Raw genomic sequence first — 21,204 nt, forward strand, 5'->3', positions numbered from 1 at the left:
TATACAACCATCGGAAAGGAGACTATGAACAGAAAGGAGTGGAAGAGGAGAGTCATGACCAGAATGAAACACCTAGAGAAATGGGAGACGAGAGGAGGAAAGAGGAACACAGAGGAGAGAGGAGAGAGAAACCAGCTCCGAGAGGAACCAGAGACATACACCTGCTCCTTGGAGGACTGCAGGAAGGTGTGCATGTCAAAAGCTGGACTAGTCAACCATACCAAAAGGATACACGAGAAATCTAGTCAGAAAGTAACTTTTAAGTGTAATATTTGCAACCAGATCTTTCAATATGAAACAAATCTAATCAATCACCAAAAATCATGTAACGGGATTATGGAGGAAAACAGGGACTTTAGGACATGTGACAACTGTAATAAAAGAATAACCAAACCAAATTTTGCAAGACATAGGAGATCATGTGGAGGGGGACAGGAGGAGAGGGAAGTCAGAGCCCCAAGAACATACAGAGCTGAAAGAGGAAGATGCAGCTACTGTAATGGAGAATTCGCCAAGACCAACATGCCCCGACACCAGAAAACTTGCCAGACCAGGAGGGGGGCAAACCTCTAGCGGAGGTGAACGCCCTTGAGAGAGAGAGAGAAATTAGGTAAACTATGAGTTCTGAGCACACAGATGTTTATGAGAGGAATGATCAAGAAGATCAGGGAGATATTGATATTGAAATTAGGTAAACTATGAGTTCTGAGCACACAGATGTTTATGAGAGAAATGATCAAGAAGATCAGGGAGATATTGATATTGAAATTAGGTAAACTATGAGCTCTGAGCACATAGATGTTTATGAGAGGAATGATGAAGAAGATCAGGGAGATATTGATATTGAAATTAGGTAAACTATGAGCTCTGAGCACACAGATGTTTATGAGAGGAATGATGAAGAAGATCAGGGAGATATTGATATTGAAATTAGGTAAACTATGAGCTCTGAGCACACAGATGTTTATGAGAGGAATGATGAAGAAGATCAGGGAGATATTGATATTGAAATTAGGTAAACTATGAGCTCTGAGCACACAGATGTTTATGAGAGGAATGATGAAGAAGATCAGGGAGATATTGATATTGAAATTAGGTAAACTATGAGCTCTGAGCACACAGATGTTTATGAGAGGAATGATGAAGAAGATCAGGGAGATATTGATATTGAAATTAGGTAAACTATGAGCTCTGAGCACACAGATGTTTATGAGAGGAATGATGAAGAAGATCAGGGAGATATTGATATTGAAATTAGGTAAACTATGAGCTCTGAGCACATAGATGTTTATGAGAGGAATGATCAAGAAGATGAGGGAGATATTGATATTGAAATTAGGTAAACTATGAGCTCTGAGCACACAGATGTTTATGAGAGGAATGATCAAGAAGATCAGGGAGATATTGATATTGAAATTAGGTAAACTATGAGCTCTGAGCACACAGATGTTTATGAGAGGAATGATCAAGAAGATCAGGGAGATATTGATATTGAAATTAGGTAAACTATGAGTTCTGAGCACACAGATGTTTATGAGAGGAATGATCAAGAAGATCAGGGGGATATTGATATTGAAATTAGGTAAACTATGAGTTCTGAGTACACAGATGTTTATGAGAGGAATGATGAAGAAGATCAGGGAGATATTGATATTGAAATTAGGTAAACTATGAGTTCTGAGTACACAGATGTTTATGAGAGGAATGATGAAGAAGATCAGGGAGATATTGATATTGAAATTAGGTAAACTTCGGGGATCTAAAGGGATAAGACAATGGCCAATAAATTGATGTACATCACCAATAAATTAGTGGTTGAAACGTTTCCATACTCAAATATCTCAAATATGTGAAATAACCAATCAAAATTCGCCAGGAAAGTTAACCCAACGAATAAGAAAACGTTATTATAAAACTTTGGTGACTAGTGTAATAAACAGCCCAATGTCTCTTCTCTCTCTGGGTAAACTTAGATAACAAAGATGTTTAAAGATTCACAGCCTTATAGGACAACTATTGGCTACGAATCTAGGGGCTTTGTATTCATATAGGTAGAAAAGTGAAGAAAAATGCCTAATATCATCCAAAGACCTATGTGAAGCTCCCCTGTAACGGAGAACTTAATCGGTTAAGTAGTTTTCGAAATATTAAGCTACAGACGAAATAAAACACCTTATTCCTTAATTATAGTATATTACAGGACTAATATGATCTATTATATGAATTTATTATGTTAAAATCAACAAAATAAATAAAATTGATACGTTCCCTCTCAATAAGACGATAGCAAAAGTTTATTTTGGCAATCAAAAGCTTTTTTAAAGTCTAAAATGCGAACAAAACGAACAAACATAATTTTCTTTTTAAATAATGCGTTGATCCCCTTATTGATTTAAGCTATCAATCGTCCTTGAAACGTAATTAAATTTAAATCTCAACTTAAAACTTAAATTTAAAGGTGAGATAGTTTTATTTGTGAATAAAACTTTTTACACTTTGAAAATGTTTTTCAGATTTTGGGGGATGAATAATTTATAATTCCTTCTCTTTACCCAACACTTCAAGTTGAGTCACGTTGCTAAATTTGTCTCATGTCTTTATCTTCTACTAGCGGCTACGCCCCTAGAAGACTCATGTGACACTAAAGGTGGGGGAGGGAAAAGTCGACCCCCCACCCCATTTTCATACGACAAAGATATGGGGGATGGATAGGAGATACTCTCCACCAAAATAGTTGAAAACCTTCCCTGGAACTATAAGAAGCTTCAATGCGAAGGAGAACCATATCGGTTCAGCGGATAGTGAGATCCTTCGCTACAAACAAAGAAAGCTCACTACTTTCTATAATAAAACTAGCGGCTGCACCCCTAGCATCCAGGGGCTTAATATTCGAGGGATATGGGAGGGCAGAAAAATTCTCTGGACAATGACATATAAGAATCTTCACTGTAAAGGAGAACTATTTCGGTTCAGCGGTTAGTGAGATCCTTAGCTACAAACAAAGAAAGCTTACTACTTTATATAAAAAAAAATTACAATTACAACAAGAATTGAAAAAGTTATTATAAACTTTCAGGTGTAATTTGATAAATTATTTATGAGTTTTTGTTTATCTTTAGTAAATAAAACTCAATAGATTGCGTGATTTTTATTTTTTACTAATAAAATTAACCTTTTTAATATTCTTATCAATTTATGAATTATTTTTTGTCATTTTTAGCAGATTTTAAAGAAACATTTTTAATAAAATTGAACGGATAAATGTGAAATACAAAAATGTAAAGAATGGATAAAATGAAATACATGAAAACAATGTTATTTTATTTTATAGTAATACAACGTTTTTTACTTTAACTTAAAGTTTCATGCTTTCTCAATCTTCAGATACAAGTGATTTAAAAAAAAACAAAATTAGATGATTTTTCAAAAAAAATTAGGAGATTTTTCAACATATTTGATTTTTCATAAAAAAAACAATGTTACATATTTATATAATGCTTTATGAACATATGACATGAATGTAGAGATAACAAGAACAATAATAGCCGGGAGTAGTCCAGAAACTACAAGCTAATTATAAGAATTATAGTAATTAAAATAAAAATATGTTATAACTAGGTCTCGACAGCCGCTTGTAAGCCTCAGTGCAATCAACCCTTTTAAATTTGAAAGTCAAACCATATCCAAATATTATATTTAATAAGAATCAAAGCTTCCAAACGGGTTCCAATTTGAGGGTTCTTTACGGTTGACGCGCGGCTACCGAGCCCTGGTTTATAGACACACTTGAATGGCCAAGTCTCCTTTATATCCACGGGGGCTGCAGCTGCAATTAACTTCAACCTTTGCGGCAGCGGCTCAGTGTGTCTTATAGTCACTGCGGTTGTGGGTTCATTAGGCTGATATGAAATAATTCATTATTCAAATTTGGCTGCTGCGAATAAAGACATCCAGGCATATACTTAATATAAAGTAGCTGCGCTACTTGAAAGAATTGTTTTGCTTGAAGTAAATGTTCATGCTCTAATTAGAACTGCACTCTGTACGAGGAGGAGAAAGAATAGAGAAGTTGTGACCAATTAATCTTTCCATGATATCCCTTCAACTAAAAGTGCACCAATAATTGCCCCTCCTTTCTTTTAAAATTTTAGTTTTTAGTCTTTCAAAAAAATTAACAATTGCTAACAGAACCATAACAAAACCTACTTTTTTTTATACAAACAAGGATGACAACGTCCATAAAAGAGAAGCTTTTAAACTAAACGGTATTACAAACAAAAGTGTACACGTGTATTGTCTCAGAACTTAATATGCAGAACTAAACAAAATTGTATATAAATGTGTTTGCTTTTAAATACAGGATAGTTGCTTTCTAAATTGTACCTAACTGTTATAGGAAGCTTTCTGCAAAGTTTAAAATCGAAACAGAGTAAAGTGCCTCCAAAAAAATGACGTCATACCAATGATAGGCCAGTATACTTTGTAACTGACAAGTGGTAAAATTCATACTTGCCTCTCATTAGTCATTTTATTTATGTTTCTTAAAAATCGATAGGCCAATTCTAAGATGCATAAATTAACGATAAAATATAATCCAAAATATAGAAAAGATTCACTTTTATTATGGCAGGGGTTGGGGATGAGGAGGGGTTTAATTGTGGTCAATTATAAAAATGCGGGAGTTTTTAAATGTTTCCAACAAAAGATGTGAATTCTAGACAAAAGCATGGACAGAAAGAGAGGGTCAGATATTCTCATATTTTAATCTTTCACAATCATGCAATTCTTTGTATTCCCCGAAAATAGGAATTGTCCCAGGGATCTAAAGGGATAAGATGATAGCGGATAAATTGATGTTCATATGGGACACTCAACTAAGTGGACCAAAAAAAGTCTCCAAAGTTTTTAAGCCAACTAATAAGAAAATGTTACTATAAAGCTTTGGGGACTAGTGTAAAAACAGTCTAATTGCCTTATCCTTGAATTACTCTTAAAAATTGTAATGAGATTAAAAACTAAAAAGAAAATACAAACAAAATAATAGGTAAATAACTATCCTTATACCAGAAAGTGTACATAATTAAGATAGACAAGTAAAGTAAGTTAAAAATAATAAAATCTCCTGTCATATTTCTCTCCCTGAATTAGATAGGTATAGTCGTTATGATTTGTAAACATACCTTATTGCAAAAGATAAAACATCATACTTATCTGAGATGAGGGGAACATTAGACAATAAATTATTCTGGTACCTAATGAAATAAAAGAAATTTTACACTTTCGTTTATTTAAAAATCTAGGTAATTTTTATTAAATTTAGATTGGTTGGAAAAAACTTTTTACTAATAATTTAGTTTCACTAGAGGGATAAATTTGTTATCATAATTTGGGGTGCAAATAAATTTTTTGCCCATCGTCTTATCCCTTAAGATCTGTGCCAAATCATAAAAAGTTAGATAAACCTTTAAAAATAAATATTATGAAACTTTTATTTTTTAGAACTGTAAGTGTTGATGTAAATGGTGAAGAAAGTAAACTTGATCTAATAGGTAAAGTTTTAAAAGTTATTTTTATATTACAAGATGTATCCAAGTTTCAATTTAAAATTGTTATTGTTTTTTTTAGCCCTTTAGGCAACTCTTTAACCCTGCGGGATGTTTCTGTAATAGTAAAAAGTGCTATTGAAAATAAATTTGTTTCAGAGCCAACGTGTGATAATATTCGAGTAAGTGATGTTGTGGAAGATCAAAATCCTGACTGTCTTGTTGTTGTATACTCGGTAGATGATCTTCAAAGCTTTGGTAAGAATATTATAGATAATGTAAAGTAAAATATAACTATTCAAGCAGTTTCCAAAAATGATCAGTGTGATATAAAGTCAAATGCCTTGCTTAGGTCTAAAATACACAAAACACATTAGTTATATTAGTAAAAAATAGTACAATCCCTTGATATGTGGTACATTTTTTGAAGGGGAAGGGGGATAACATTATTATTAAACTGCTATTTTTTCCTCCCTTACAGAAATAGAATTTAAAAATACATTCTACATTACAAAGAAAAATGAGAGGGAAAAATATTAAAATAAATATTTGGCCCAGTAAATATAATAGTGATTTGTGTTGGCTATTTCTTGTGATACTCATTAGCTTTATGTGGTCAATTAATCTTATATTATTATTAAGCGCAGCCACTCGATACACAAGTCCCCCCATTTTAGTTCGTCTGTCTGTAACATTTTATTTAAACATAATTTACCCAATGTTTAATCCAGTAAAACATAAAAATAACTTATCTAAATCTGACATAAGAAATTATTTTGCTCTTTATGAGAAACTAGCGGCTACGCCTCCTAGAGGCCTCTAGGGGCCTGAGATGAGGTGAAAGTTGAATTTAAAGTTTTTAATTTAGATTTTTTTAAAGTTAAAAAAATTGGGATTGGGAGCGGGTGGTGGCCTCCGACAATTTTCTATTTTAGTGATTTTAAAAATATTTTTTTGGGGGTGGTTTGGATTTGTCTAGGGGCGATTTCTCTTGGGAGGGTGATAGTTATAAACCTTCCCGGTACCTATGAGAAGCTACCCTGCAAATGAGAACCCGATCAGTTCAGCGATTACCGAATTCCTTTGGTACAAACATACACACAAATACACAGACAAACAAACCGACATCCTGTTACTTTATTATAAGGATTGACTTCATTATATTAATACTTTTAAAGTAATTTCCGAGTAATATGGGACAAAATCAAGCTTATACGTCCAAGGGGAAGGGGGGGGAAGAGATGAACCCGGTATTAGTGTCTTAGAAATTATCTTAGTGACGTAACTAAAAACGAGGGATTAGAGGGGAGGTGGGAAAGGTAACCCCTAAAAAAGAGATGGATAATAGAGGTGATTGATAATTGATAATTGATAAAGAAAATGTAGGAAATAATTTATACTCTCTGTACTTTCTACCATAGATTAATTAATTTGTATTTTCTAGACAAGGATGACAACATCCATAAAAACGAAGCACAAAAATCAGAAGGTAGAACAAACGCACAATAGCTAGAGTGTCAGAACTTAATAAGCAGAATATTAATTTTGAAGTCTAAATGAAATTGCACATAAATTTGTTGCAAAATTGCGTAAATATAGCATACAGTAAAAGGACATACTTCCGTGCAAAATTTGAAATCAATAGTATAATTCTAATATGTCTAATAAATGTTGTCAAAAAAAAGTTGAAAAAAGTCCGCATATTTGATTAAATTTTTCTTAAAATCCGCATATTATGTTGATATAAACTATAATATATTATCACTAGCAGTAACATCACTAGAAGATTTTAGGGTGGTAAGGGGGAAAGTTCATTCTTCCAATTTTCAATTTAAGTTTTAAAACAAAGAAGTAAAATTGCGGAGATGGTACTTTTTTTCTAGGTGTTATTTTTTTTGGAGAGTGGAGAGCCCTCTTCCTAAATAGTTATAAACTTCTCTATACCTATAATAAGCTTCACTGTAAAGAAGAACCCTTTAGGTTCAGCGGTTAACAAGATCCGTTGCTACAGTCAAAAAAAGCTTAGCTTACTAATTTATATAATAGGATATAATAAAGTAACAGGATGTCTGTTTGTCTGTCTCTTTGTTTGTTTGTTTGTCTTTTTCTTTTAAAATCTAGAAAAATAAATTGGTTTATTAAATTGGACTCTCTCCTCCTCAAGTGCCCCAAGAGGCCTCTAAGGCGTAGCCGCTAGTAATAGGATACAGTAACAAAATGCTAATCCTTATATCAAAGTAAAAGAATGTTTGTGTGTGTGTGTCTATTTATATGGAAGGATCTTCCTAACTAATATGCTTCTCCTTTGCAGGGACATAGGTCATAGGTCATGGGAAGGTTTATAACTATTTTAGGATAGGGTACCTGCACCCTCACGCGCTTAGAAAAAAAACCACCAACATTTTTTAAATTTTTTTCTTTTAAAACTAAATTGTCCTTTTAAGTATATCTGTCAGACAGACAGACAATAAATATATGGAGCAGATCTGTATAAATATAAGGTATCTTGACTAAAACTTACAGCTGGCTATCTAAAAAAGCAGTTAAGAAAATAACATTTCTCCAACAATAAGGTTTTTTAAGCATGACCGACAGTCAGACAGACAAAATAATGTATAGAGTAGATGCAGGGGGGGGGAAGGGGTGATTACTTGAGGGCACCCTCAAATTTTGGAAGTCGTTAAGTAGATGCACATATATCTTGGGTATAGTCCCTTTCATGACAATGCCTCTTAAGGGACGTTTCTTGGTATTTTCACAGTAGACTTTATCCTATTTCTAGCCACTGCGGGGGGGGGGGGCTCTATCCATGCGGGGCCATTTTCCTAACCCTGCAGGGCAATCACCTAACCTAACCTAAAATAATCCATCAAAAGCTACTGTAAAAAAAATACATTAAAACACCTCTTAAAAGACCTTTTCACTTAAAATTTCAGTTGTCTTTCTTCAATAACAGCAAAAAAACACACAAAGCATGTTTTAAATGGACGTACTGACTTTCTGTTAACAATGATAGAGTTGCTTTCTAAATTATACCTAACTGTCATAGGAATCATCATGAAGAGTTTGAAATTGATAGGATAATTCTAACATGTCTTGTTTAATAATCTAAAATCAATTAATAATTTTATCTAATTTCAATTTCAATTTATCTATGAAATAAATGTAAAGCTGTACAGGTTAAGGCTACTATCTGACTCAATACATTTCTTTTTCTCCTCTTTTTAGCAACCGAATGAAAGTAATTCTTTTCAATTCCAGATAATTATAAGAATTGGTAACATTTGCTTAGATATTTATTTTATAAAAACATAGCAAAAAAAATAATAACCGTATTATAATACAGGTATTAAATATTTATATACAAACAATAAAATTGAATATGAATAAAAATTAAGGATAGATCAATCAAATAATAATTATGTACAGTGTCAAAGGACTAAACAATCTTGTGAGAGGTAATATAACTTATGCATTTTAAAAAGATATTTGTTAAATAGACTGATTATTTAAAGACATATTTGTTAAATATGTTGCTCTACTGGATATCATTACCCTTGTTAGAATGTACCATTCATAAAGAAGGTTATTTTTTAATGGCAAAACTGTTTAAGCTAGCTTTTTTAACAATTACGTTCAAATTCCGTTAAATTTATTGATATAAATAATCTAATAATTGATTGTTTTGTTTTTATTCGTAATTGTCTTTTTTATATATACATTATTATGCTTAATTAAAAATTTCTGATAAACATCTCATTATATTTAAAGAAAAATTAGCTGTCTCTAAATTTAATATAGAAATAAAATTGTTATGGAAAATCAATTGATTTTTCATGGTAAGAGGTATAAGTTATAAAATACAGACGAATTTATAGATGTAATCTTGAAAAGATAGCTTTAATTTAAAATGATAAATATGCGTTATTTTTACCAAAAACTAGACAAAACCCTTTTTTGTTGTTGTTGATAGCAATATCTTATTTCTTTACTCTCGTTTATATATAGTTTTAACCTAATATCTTTTGATTTAATTGTTATTGGTTTGAAATTTTGACTAAAAAGCTGGCTTAAAAAATAGCTCATATGTGATAAAATATATAGCAGCTTGCGCTAACTTATGGGAGGTTTATACAATAAGTATAATTATAAAAGCAAATATTTGAAAATTATTTAAAATCATTCAATGTTTAATGTAAGATTAAGCCAATTATTAATCACGAAATTACATATAGGTTTTTTATTATTTTGCTAAATAATCTATAAAATATTTACACATTGTAAGTCAACTCTTGAGTTATGTAAGAAGTACAATATCATCAGCTGATAGATCTTATTTCAATTTTGAAAGATAATTTTATAAAAAAAGTTGATTTTGTTTTTTAAAAGTGAGCAAAAATAATGTAGAATTTTTAGAAATATTTTAAATATTTTTTAAAAGCACAACAAATCTTGATTTCAGGCCTATATTAACAATTCTTAAAAATCCTAGTAGTATCGACACATCCTATTTTTTTTACGTCACTAAGATAATTTCTAAGACACTAATACCGGGTTCGGAAGAGATGTTTACCTCCCTCATACAGCTCACTTTACCCCACAATTTTTTTAATTTACATTATATGTCCTCCCTCAAAACTTTCAAACCTCTCATTTACCCCCCTCAAATAAAAGCTTGGACGTCCTTGGTGAATCTTCCTTGTTATTACCATTATCATAATAATAAGTGTGTTAATGTATGATATCTGTGCCAGACACATAAATTGGGCATTTTTTTTGCCAATTCTATATGTACAAATAGTTTAACAAAAGAAACAAAAAAAATTTAAGATTATTTTTCTCTTGAAATACTTACTTTTTCTTTTTTTAAATAAATGGATTGCTCTGATTAATTTTGGCATGTTAGAATTTTTTATCTTTTTCAAACTTCGCATGATGAATCCTGTAAAAGTAAAGTACGATTTAGATAGCGTAGTAACTCTATAATTGTTACCATAAAGTCTCTACGTCCATTTAAAACATATTGTATTTTTATAAACACTTTTGTATGATATATATAGTTATTATATTCATCTGATTTTATGAAAAAATTTCTTTCGATAATAAGGTAATATTTTCAGAGAAGCGTCTTTACTATCAAGTCTTAAAAATTTAAACACGTCCTTTAAAAGTATCCTGTATTTATGCAATTATGCAACAGGTTTATATACAATTTTATGGACGTTGTCATCATTGGTAAATTTTTATTAAATGAAAGCTTAGTGAAAAACTTGTGTTTTTCAGAAACTTAATGATATGACGCTGATAGTTTTGGGCTATCTTTAAAAAACATCTAAGATACTAAGCACCTAAATCATATTGGCTAAGCTGATTGCTCAAAAAGATTTATTTTATTACTGCAAAGCAAAAGTACAATGTGATAATATCTTTATTGTGTTAAGACAAAGTACTCTTTTATAGAAATGTATTATTGGAAAGATTATGATCATTGTCAGATCTTAGCAGGGTTACAGGCATAGATTATAGAAAAATAATTCCCCCTTAGAAAAATCTAAAAATCATTTTTTCTGTAAAGGGACATGCCGTTGTTGCCTTTACAAACCTGACATTTATATGAAATGAATGAATATTTTAAGCCAAGAGCCTTGGGTTTAATTGAAATAACATCCGTCAGACAACTCTTTGATTAGGCAACTTTTGTCTTGAATTATTAATTTTTCATAAAAATTCAGTAAAATTACTACTATAGTCATTTGCTTGACATAGCAGCAGTGAAGATCATTGTGAATGCCTCAATTAAGAATCGTTGTGGTCCGTACTTGTACCGGATATCTTAACTACAAATCTAGGAAACATAGGACTAAAATAAAATTATCTTCTTATTACCTCTCCCTGTATCTATAGAGGTGGGTGTTGGGTAGAAAATGATTTATTGGTCATTATTATCCGGTCGCCGTTAGGCATCCACAGAAAAATTGGGATGTGGGTATCAAAATTTAATTTGACCAAAAATTTGGAGGATTTTTAATGATCACATAGATTATTCTTACAAAAACAGCAGAATAGTATAAAATATGTGTTTAAAAAAATTCGAACATTAATATTTTAATTATAAGATGACTTATTCACTTTCAATAGAAGCACTTTTACTTTTCTGATTATATTTTAAAATTATGGAGGGTAAATAAAACCCCACGAATGACTTTTTTGTCAAATCTAGTTTGAACAAAAATATTCATTATTTACACAAATATGCATATTCTATGGCTTAGATTAGATACATCATAAACATATATCCTATCAATTGGATGCAAATGGAAGTACATGGAAACCAGGGAGGGAGGGGACAATGGACTGTTTATTATACTCGTACCCAAAGATTAAACCCTCGTTATCTAATTCGTACTTTGTTGAATTTTGAGTTGTTAGATCCAAACTGGTAGTGTCCAAACTTTTCAACCAAAAATTTTAATCTACAGAAGGTGTAATCTTGTTATCATCCTTTGGGATGTATATCAAATTATCGTCTATTGTCTTATCCCTAAAGAGCCCTGATGGAAGCCTAACCTGAGCTATTCCAGATTTAACTGGAACTAGTTGATATTTCCTACCTTATGCCTTGCATCAGGCGGCCTCCTTTCTTCAACAAATTGTACCTGGAACCTTAATTTGGTAGACGGACAATTTTGTAAGAACACTTTGTAGAGCTTTACAAAGTGTCTTAAATATGTCCCGTGTGACGTCAGAAAAATGAGGGATAAGATTATAAGTGGGAAAGGAAACCCCTTAAAAATAGATGGATCTATTGACGTCACGCGGCTCATTTTTTAGGAAACTTTTTAGAGCTTCGATTTTAAAGCATAATATAAAATCAAAAAAAAAAGAACATATACATTGGGCCAAATATTTTGTAAAGAAAAATATGGATAGAAAATAATATTCAGATTGATTGGTTTATATTTGGCTTGTACAATTTTCCTTGTTTATTGTCAACTTTTTGTAATGTAAAAGAGTCAAACAAGTATATTTTATGTCCATTAACAGCACAGCAATCAAAAATTTAAAACATCATTTGTATTAAAAAAAAACATTCTAGCACTAGAAATAATATCATAAAAATTATTGGATGGTTTCATTGGAGGATTTTAATTAATGTTTTTTAGTTCAAAGATCTTTTTCTCAATTTTTTAAAAAAAACATTAAAATAACATTGAAAAAACATTGAATAAATATTGAATATATTTAAGTACCTCAATTTTAATTATTTTAAAGTGGTCAAAGGACTATTTCAAAATTTTTAGAGAAATAATTGGATAAAATTATTAGATTGCTGAATATTATCAAATGGACTACAATTATAGTGTAGCTGCGCTCATTGTTAACTATAATCTATCTTGCTATTGTATCCATTAATTAAATATAGTTGACAAACTTTACAAAATTAATTGTTATTTCTGTTTTAGGACAAGCAGAGGAATATCTAGATTGGTTAACCAAGAACAATTATATTTCAACAAAGCCGTGTATACTAGTAGGAAACAAAGCTGACTTAGTAAGGTGAGCAATTAATTAAGTATATATGGTGATCCATAAAAAAGTTATTGTTAGAAAACCTTACATTTATAGGAGAATATAAAGTATTTGTTATAAAAAAAACTGTTACTATTCATAAAAGCTGTGTATACTAGTAGGAAACAAAGATGACTTAGTAAGGTGAGGAATTAATGATAAAGGGTGATCCGCAAAAAAGTTACAGTTAGAAAACCTTACATTTACAGGAAAATATAAATTTTTTTATAAAAAAAACAGTTATAATTCATCAAAGCTGTGTATACTAGTAGGAAACAAAGCCAACTTAGTAAGGTGAGCAATTAATGATAAAGGGTGATCCCAAAAAAAGTTATTGTTAGAAAACCTTACATTTACAGGAAAATATAAATTTTTTTTTATAAAAAAAAACAGTTTTAATTCATCAAAGCCGTGTATACTAATCGGAAACCAAGCAGGCTTAGTAAGTTGAGTAATTAATTATAAAAGGTGACCCTAAAAAAGTTACAGTTAGAAAACCTTAGATTTATAGGTAAAAATATAGCTCTGTATATCAGTAGGAAATAAAGCTAAATTAGGAAGGTGAGTAATCACATGAATATAATACAGAGTGATCTATGATAAACATTTTAAAGGGTGAGCTATAACAATTTTGAATACAATGATAAATTCAGAAAGTCACTGTCTAATATGAATTACAAGTGGATGTTGTAGGGTATACTAAGCATTCATTATTTGTAGTTTCTGTTTTTTAAGCAATTGTATTATAAAATATTACAATAGAAAAAGTTGAGTTTTTAATATCATCCATACAATTATGGAGTTAACTAAATAACCAGGCATAAAACAGCATTAGATTAAACCAAAAAAAAAACATTTTCATAAAATATATATTTTTGAAAGATGTATAAATTTAATTTTGTATTTCCACATAATAACAAATAAAACCATAATTACTTTTTTCTGTTTAACTGAGAAAGTAAAGCTTATTCAGCAGTAAAATTGAATAGAAGATTTTAATATTTGTTTGAAATTTATTTTCATATGTAGACCCCTTAGATAAAGAACCTGCAAATTATTTAAAGACACAAGAATAATAATTAATAAGATAGTTTCTATGCAGAAAAAACACATGTAAAAAAATTAAAACTTACAAGAATTTGCTGAGTATTTGTCCATGTTACTGGATCTAATTTTGATATTTTAGTGAACAATAAAATATAATAATAAAATTGTGGAAAGGAAACTAACAATTATTAATTTCTAGTGAATAAAACAATATCATCCAGAGAGTTCATTTTAGTTGACCGACGTCATTTACTGTTTATAATCGAATATTTTTTTAAAGTCAAGCTGCTCTTTAAAACCCGCGACCGTGGCTCAACACGTGGCGCATCAGCTCGTCGTTGGGAAGATGTTAGGTTCGAATCTCGGTCCGACACCGCGTCATAACTAAAGACGTTAAAAATGATTCCTACTGCTGCTATGTCAGGTGCGCGACAGAAATAGTTAGAGTATGGGGAATACCTTAGCCCTAAAACAGGCGCAACTCACTACCATGCACAGTAAGGACCTCTCAGACAAAGGTCGTGCAATCAAAGGGTTGGTTGTCTGATGGGCAAATAACCATAAAAAGCCACATTGTTACAGAAACACTTACAAATTGTCACTGGCCTAGGTTACCCCTGTGGAGTGAAAATGGCTTGTTACTGTTTTTTTTTACAAGCTGCTCTTTAAGTTGTGTTGCCATAACTCACATTCATATAGATAATTAGGTTTTCTTGAGTAGTTGAAAAAGAGCTATTAAACATAACTTTTAAATTGGTAATAATGGTTTGTTAAAGTCATTTTATGTTTTAAAAAAATTTTATGTTCTATATATTGTTACTTAGCAAGCAAAAAAACCTATTAAGACCATTAAAGTTTATATGACAATCAACATTATCAAAGTGTGCATAGTTTTTTATTTTAATTTAGTCAATTCAGGTTTATATTTGGAATAAGGTTAGGTTTTTACACCAGGGGCGTCCAAGCTTTTTTTTTTGGGGGGGGGGGTAATCTCCACTTTACCCCCCCCCCCATGGACGTCTATGTTTCTGACCCTTCTTCTATAATTATATATGTGGTAAACCCCAGAGATTGAGGGGACAATGGGCTGTTTATTACACTAGTCCCCAAAGTTTTGTATTAATGTTTTCTTATTTGTTGGCTCAAAAACTTTGGGGACTTGAGTGAAGTTGATTGTACAAACGTTTCAACCACTAATTTTAATCTACAGAAGGGGTAATTTTGTGTATCATCATTGAGGATCAATTTATCGGCCATTGTCTTATCCCTTTAGATTCCTGGGTAAACCTTTAATTATATTGTTAATTCTGTTATCTAAATGAGATAGCCCCCTCGGTGTGGCAAGAAAAGAAAACTGTGCTCTACGTCGGGATACAGGGATCAGTAAATGGATGTTAATAGTTATTTCTCGCATCGTATTATAAACAGCTTTCCGCCGGCATCTCGAGGCTAAAAAACTGGTTTTAATCTTATAATTGTAATTGTTTATATTCGTAGAAAACTAGATATAATACGATGCTAGACATAGTTTTTTTTTGTATGCATGAGAACCGTTTCTAATCAACCGGATATTAATCGGTTTCGAATTAATTCGAGAGATATCTTTAAATATTTTGGATTAGGAAACCTGTAAAACTTTTTGAAATGGTTTAAAGTATAGTATTTTGAATTTCAATATTGATTTTGCGTCAATCATTTTATGATACACCCTTAATTATTTAGTTTTAATCCTTGAAAATTACCTCTATAATATACCTGCATTACTTCTCTTATACCACCCGTTGTCTGTCTGTCTGTAATACTATTCTTTTGGACTTCTGATCTGCTTACTCGTTTAGGTAATTTATTTTATTTTTCGTACCACAGATAAATGTTATTGATATCGCTATCATTGAGGAAGGTGACACTGAGCAGTAAATTATTCTGGTCACCAAAGTTTTAGAAATACAATCTCTCAATTGTTTGCCTAAGAACTTTGGGGATTTTGTAAGATCTTTATCGTTCATCGCTCTATCCCTTAAGAAATTAAAATCCCCAAACACTGATCCCTATGTCCCAAATGTCCTTAACAAGGAAAATAGAAACATTAATTAGGTAAGATAATGGTGAATATTCTAAAGTGGAGGTTGTGTACAAATTACTCATTTATGCATAGCCACAGGAACATGGATGGGGGTGGGGCTAACTATTCTTACTTAAACCAACAAAACATTTGATTTTAAAGTTAATTTATCCTCTAATGCCCTTTACCCCATATATATCGCTCTTGTAATTTCTTTCTATACAAAGATTAGGAAAATATAAGTTAGTGAAATTTTATTGATAAAAGGGTAGCTAACTCTAACTTTTGTTTAACTTGTTTTTGGTCTTACAAGAAAATTTCATCTTTAATGTTTTAGGTTCTCCCTCAAGTCTAACCAGTTAGTTTTTTTTATTTTTTCTATATCATATCAATACATGAAAAATTCTGTTGTTTAAGGATCTAGCTAACCGCTGAAACGATATGGTTCTTCTTTACAGTGTAGCTTCTCATATCCTGGGAAATAGTCCAATAGAAAGTTCAAAATCAAATATTTTCAATTTCCCGCTAGTCAGCGCTAGAGGCTTTTAGGGGCGTAGCTTAAGTTTACAATAAAATACCACGAGAATCTACAATCTTGTGTTGATAAAAGAACAGCAAAAAAGTCTAAAAAGCATAAAATTATCTGACTTTGTTTTATGAACATTCAACAATATAATTTTAGAAAATGTATAATGTCAAGTATTTTATTAAAAGATTTTTGTGTTATATATATTTATCCCTGTCAATCTGGTTTTTGGGGTTTTTGTAGTTTTGGTGGGATTAAGTTGGTATGTTGATAGTCAGTTTGGATTTATTTTAGCTAGGTGAAAGAACATTGTGGTTATGCCGAGAACAGGAGATAAGTTATTTATAAATTTTATTATTTTACTAATTATTTTTGAATTTAAAATTCTATTTCGGATTTAATTCAATGTGTTGCACTTGTTTAACTAAGAAACTAAGGAAAGAAGTAAGATAATGTTTTCTTTTAAAAAATATATATATTGTGATATTTAAATTTTTATTGCTTTGTTAGCAAAAAGTCTTTCTAGTAAAACGTGATTTTTAATGTTCTTATGTTCGATCTCATGTGGTAATCATTTCTTACAATTTTCGGGTATAGTCCATTTCGTAGCAACGCACCTTAAGGGGCGATTCTTTGTATTTTTCATAGTAGCTTTTCTCCTATTTCTAGCCCCTGCGTGGGGCTCTAACCCTGCGGGGCCAATTGCCTAACCCTGTGAGGCAATCATCTAACCCAATAAAACCTAACCTATAAAAAGCCAGTTTAAAAATACGACGAATCGCCCCTTAAGAAGCGTTGCTACGAAAGGGACTATTCCCCAATTTTCTTAAGGTTATTTGTATACCTACTCTCCGATTTACATTGTCCGTAGGTCCATTGTTATTTATTGTAGACAGCTTTTTTTTAAAATGAAAAATTATAAGAAAAAACTGGTATTCATCTTGTGACTTTAATTTGATATGGAAAATTGCCTGTAATACGATGCTAATCATGATTTTTGAGTATGGCTGAGAACTGGTTCTAATCCAGCGGATATTAACCGGTTTCGATGCCAAACTGGAAATATAATTTACAACTTTTGAATGTATTTCGTTTTTGTTAGTGGAAAATTTACCATATTCTTTTGTTCATAAGATATTTTTAATGAACTGAACTGATAAAATTAATAGCTGTTGTTAAGAGGTGCGGAAAATTTATAGAATTTGTAAGAATTTTCTAAGACACTTTTTCTATTGTTCAAAGAAATATAGCTTTTGTTGCTATTTTTAAAAATTTACCTAGGAGAATTAATTTGATTATTTACTTAAAGAAACTGTAATGAAAAAAAAGATAATTTGTAATGCAAAAAGCAATTTGGTCTAATTTTCCAGATATGCATAAGTTTTTTGACTGGTAACAGTTCTTCAACGTTGCAAAATCCGTAGATTTCTATATGAACATTTATTTTTGTAGGTCCCGGGTGCTTGAGACCAACACAGGTTGTGACCTGGCCATCAAGTACGGGGTCAAGTTTACAGAAACTTCACCTGGATGCGGACATCATATTGATGAACTTCTGGTCGGGATTGCGATGCAGCTCAGGTAAACAGCTGGCAGGTCCTCTACATCCAAATTAGAGAAAGCCTAAAATGTCAGGTGTGAAGTCATAAAAATCCATCTCTTTTTTGGGGGTTTCCTTCCCAATTCTCCTCTCATCCTTCCATTTTTATGACGTCACACGTTTCGCAGGTCCTAGCCAACTAAACGAAGCTTTTATAGTGCCTATAAAAAATTATGTCATGCTGACATACTATTCAATTAAAATGTATACTGGCCTGCCATTGGTCAGGGGCTGCTATACAGCCAATTAATTACATTTGGAATGGCCGAAAGTTAAATATTTTGTTGGCGTAAAACTTGTTTTTGATGGAGCTGTAGGGAAGTGAGTAAGAAGGGGAGAAATAAGGGAAGAGGGTTAAGGGGAAGTTTGTCTGAATCACATTCCCTAGTCCCTGCCATTGGTAATGAAGTCTGTGTATTGGTCTATCCTTAATCACTTATATTGTACTAGCGGCTTCGCCCCTAGCCTCTAGGGGCTTTGCCCAAGAGGTGATAAAAAAAAATTATTGCGAGAGACCATAAAGGACCATGGAAACTCCTTCAAAAAAAAAAAAAAAAAAAAAAAAAAAAAAAATGGGGGGGGGGATTTTTTGGTTTTTGAGGGGGTTGGGGGTGTCCTACCCCCCGAGAAAATAGCTTAAAACCACCACAGGACCAATAGGTAGATACCCTGAAGAGTAGAATCCGATCGGTTCAGTGGTTACCGAGATCTTAAGGGACAGACAGACAGACGGACGGACAGACGGTCAGACGGACAGACGGACAGACAGACATCGTTCTACTTTGTATTATAGATGACGTCCTTTTTTATAGACGCTATAAAGAGGTTCAACTAAAAGAGGACCAAAATGTAACATTTTGAGAGAGAAAATTAATAATGGATGCTTTGTTTGGGCTAGTTTAGGCAATGCATAGAGGAGCATCGCAAGAGTAGGGCTCCAAAAGGCAAGAGCTCTACTCAGGCGCTAGGAACACTTAGGTCTAGAAATAAAATTAATTTAAATTTAATAAGTATTTAAGGCATAAAGCTTTAAATGAAAGGGGGTAGATTTCAAGTAGAGTTTTTTTCTCATAAAAATAAAATTATTACTTTTTAAAGTATGATCAAGCTGTTATTTGTTTTAGATTAAATGAATCCCGAGAGCGCAAAGGTCGTGGCCATGGGAAGAGCATCAAGGAGACAGTCAAGGGAATTCTGAGTCTTGTCACTGGTAAAGAGGAGGAGAAACGACGACATTGTAGAAATCTTAATATTTTGTAGAAACAGGCAAAATATTAGATTTTATTACACTTTTCATTGCCCACATATTTTTATAAAACATTGAATATCAAATAATCTTTAATTTTATGAAATATTTATTACTTCATCAAATTTTATGTTTTTATGTTTATTTTTCTGTTTAAAGAAAAGAAGGTTGTTATATTTTGGCCTAGAAATTTAAAATCTTGCATAATATTTTAACATTTTATCATTTCTTGTATATAATATTTATATCATTCATCATTGATTTTATTTAAAGCATAATCAATCAATTGAAATTATGTAATTAGTTTATCAAAAAATATATTATGTTATTATTAGGGCTTGGCAGCCGCTTAAGCAAACAATTTGAACCCGTTTTGGTGCCTAAAATTTTATCTTTTGTAGATCAAATCAAGGAACAGGTTTAGACAACCAGTTTAAAAAGTTGATTTCCCAGGGGGGTTGGCGGTGGCTCACCATCTGTCGCGAGTTTGCCGAGCCCTGATTATCATTATATTAAATAGACATTTTTTATATTTCATCTTATTTATAAAACGCCGAAATTTTTAAAAACTTTTTATTCTTAAAAAGGTGTAGTAAATGCTGCCTAATGCAACATTTACTATCCAAACAAAGGTTGTGCAATAAAAGGATATTTAAAGTGATTGAAAAATATTTTTTCTACAGTAACATGTCATTAATTCAAATTAATTAATTTTCAATGCTTATTTGTTTGTGCCAAAGAATTAGTTTTAGTTATGATACAATTTATACAAGGACATCCAAGGGGGGTTACAATGGTGTTTATCCTCTCACCCTCCAAAATAAGAAGCTTGGACGTCCTTTAATTTATACATTGGAATTTTTGGATCATGAAAAGAAAACAAAGTAGTGTGTTTCGTCGTATTTTCACAGTAGCTTCTCTCCTATTTCTAGCCCCTGTGGAGGGATCTAACCCTGCGGGGCCAATTTCTTAACCCTGCTGGGCAATCATTAACATTTACATAACGTAAAATAACCTATCAAAAGCTACTTTGAAAAAACGACGAAACCCACTACTTCGTTTTCTTTCCATGATCCGAATTTTTTTCAATTATTGTAATTATTATCATTTTTTTAGATCACATTTTCATGTTATTTTTTTCTCATTTTCATGGGTTTATCAAAATAATCATTTATAAAATATTTCATATTTTATTATATATATATTATTATTTTACAGCCAAGTACATAAATAAACATTGAAAGCTTTCTCTTCATGATTATAGAAATTCTAAGATGCTATTTTATTATAAAAACATAGAAAGTTTGTGTATACAAATATATATTATTATTAATTGTGATTTATATTTTGTTCAAATTAAAAGTAATTGAAATAAACAATTTTTCACTACATGGTTTACAGTATAGTTGACTAATTTTTTGATATTATGTATTTGGGTTAATAAAACCATTTGATAAATGATTTTGAGCGAATTTGATTGGTATTAGATGTAATTTTAGCCTGAAACAGGGTTACCAACCCAACAAGAAATCTTCTCTTCGGAAGGGATTAAGGCTCCTTCCCATAAATGGTCAATGAGGGTTTAATAAGGATGGAAGTCCTTTCTATTTT

The 21,204-nt window shown here is 31.4% G+C and overlaps 1 protein-coding gene across 4 annotated transcripts in view; it reads left to right on the forward strand.

Moving 5' to 3' along the window:
• LOC145313244 (GTP-binding protein REM 1-like) overlaps window positions 1–20,982 on the forward strand; it is a 52,468-nt gene extending 31,486 nt beyond the window's left edge. For all 4 annotated transcript variants that reach the window (XM_080152556.1, XM_080152558.1, XM_080152557.1 and 1 more), the window contains exons 10-14: window positions 5,500–5,549; window positions 5,703–5,801; window positions 13,007–13,100; window positions 18,200–18,328; window positions 19,472–20,982. In XM_080152556.1, the coding sequence (XP_080008682.1) occupies window positions 5,500–5,549; window positions 5,703–5,801; window positions 13,007–13,100; window positions 18,200–18,328; window positions 19,472–19,607 (508 nt within the window). In that variant the 3' untranslated portion in view covers window positions 19,608–20,982. The remainder of the gene's footprint in view (window positions 1–5,499; window positions 5,550–5,702; window positions 5,802–13,006; window positions 13,101–18,199; window positions 18,329–19,471) is intronic.
• The last annotated feature ends 222 nt before the right edge of the window (window positions 20,983–21,204 follow it).

Source organism: Acartia tonsa, chromosome 3, assembly GCF_053477335.1.
Source record: "Acartia tonsa isolate MP-2025a chromosome 3, ASM5347733v1, whole genome shotgun sequence".
Taxonomy (NCBI): Eukaryota; Metazoa; Arthropoda; class Copepoda; order Calanoida; family Acartiidae; genus Acartia; species Acartia tonsa.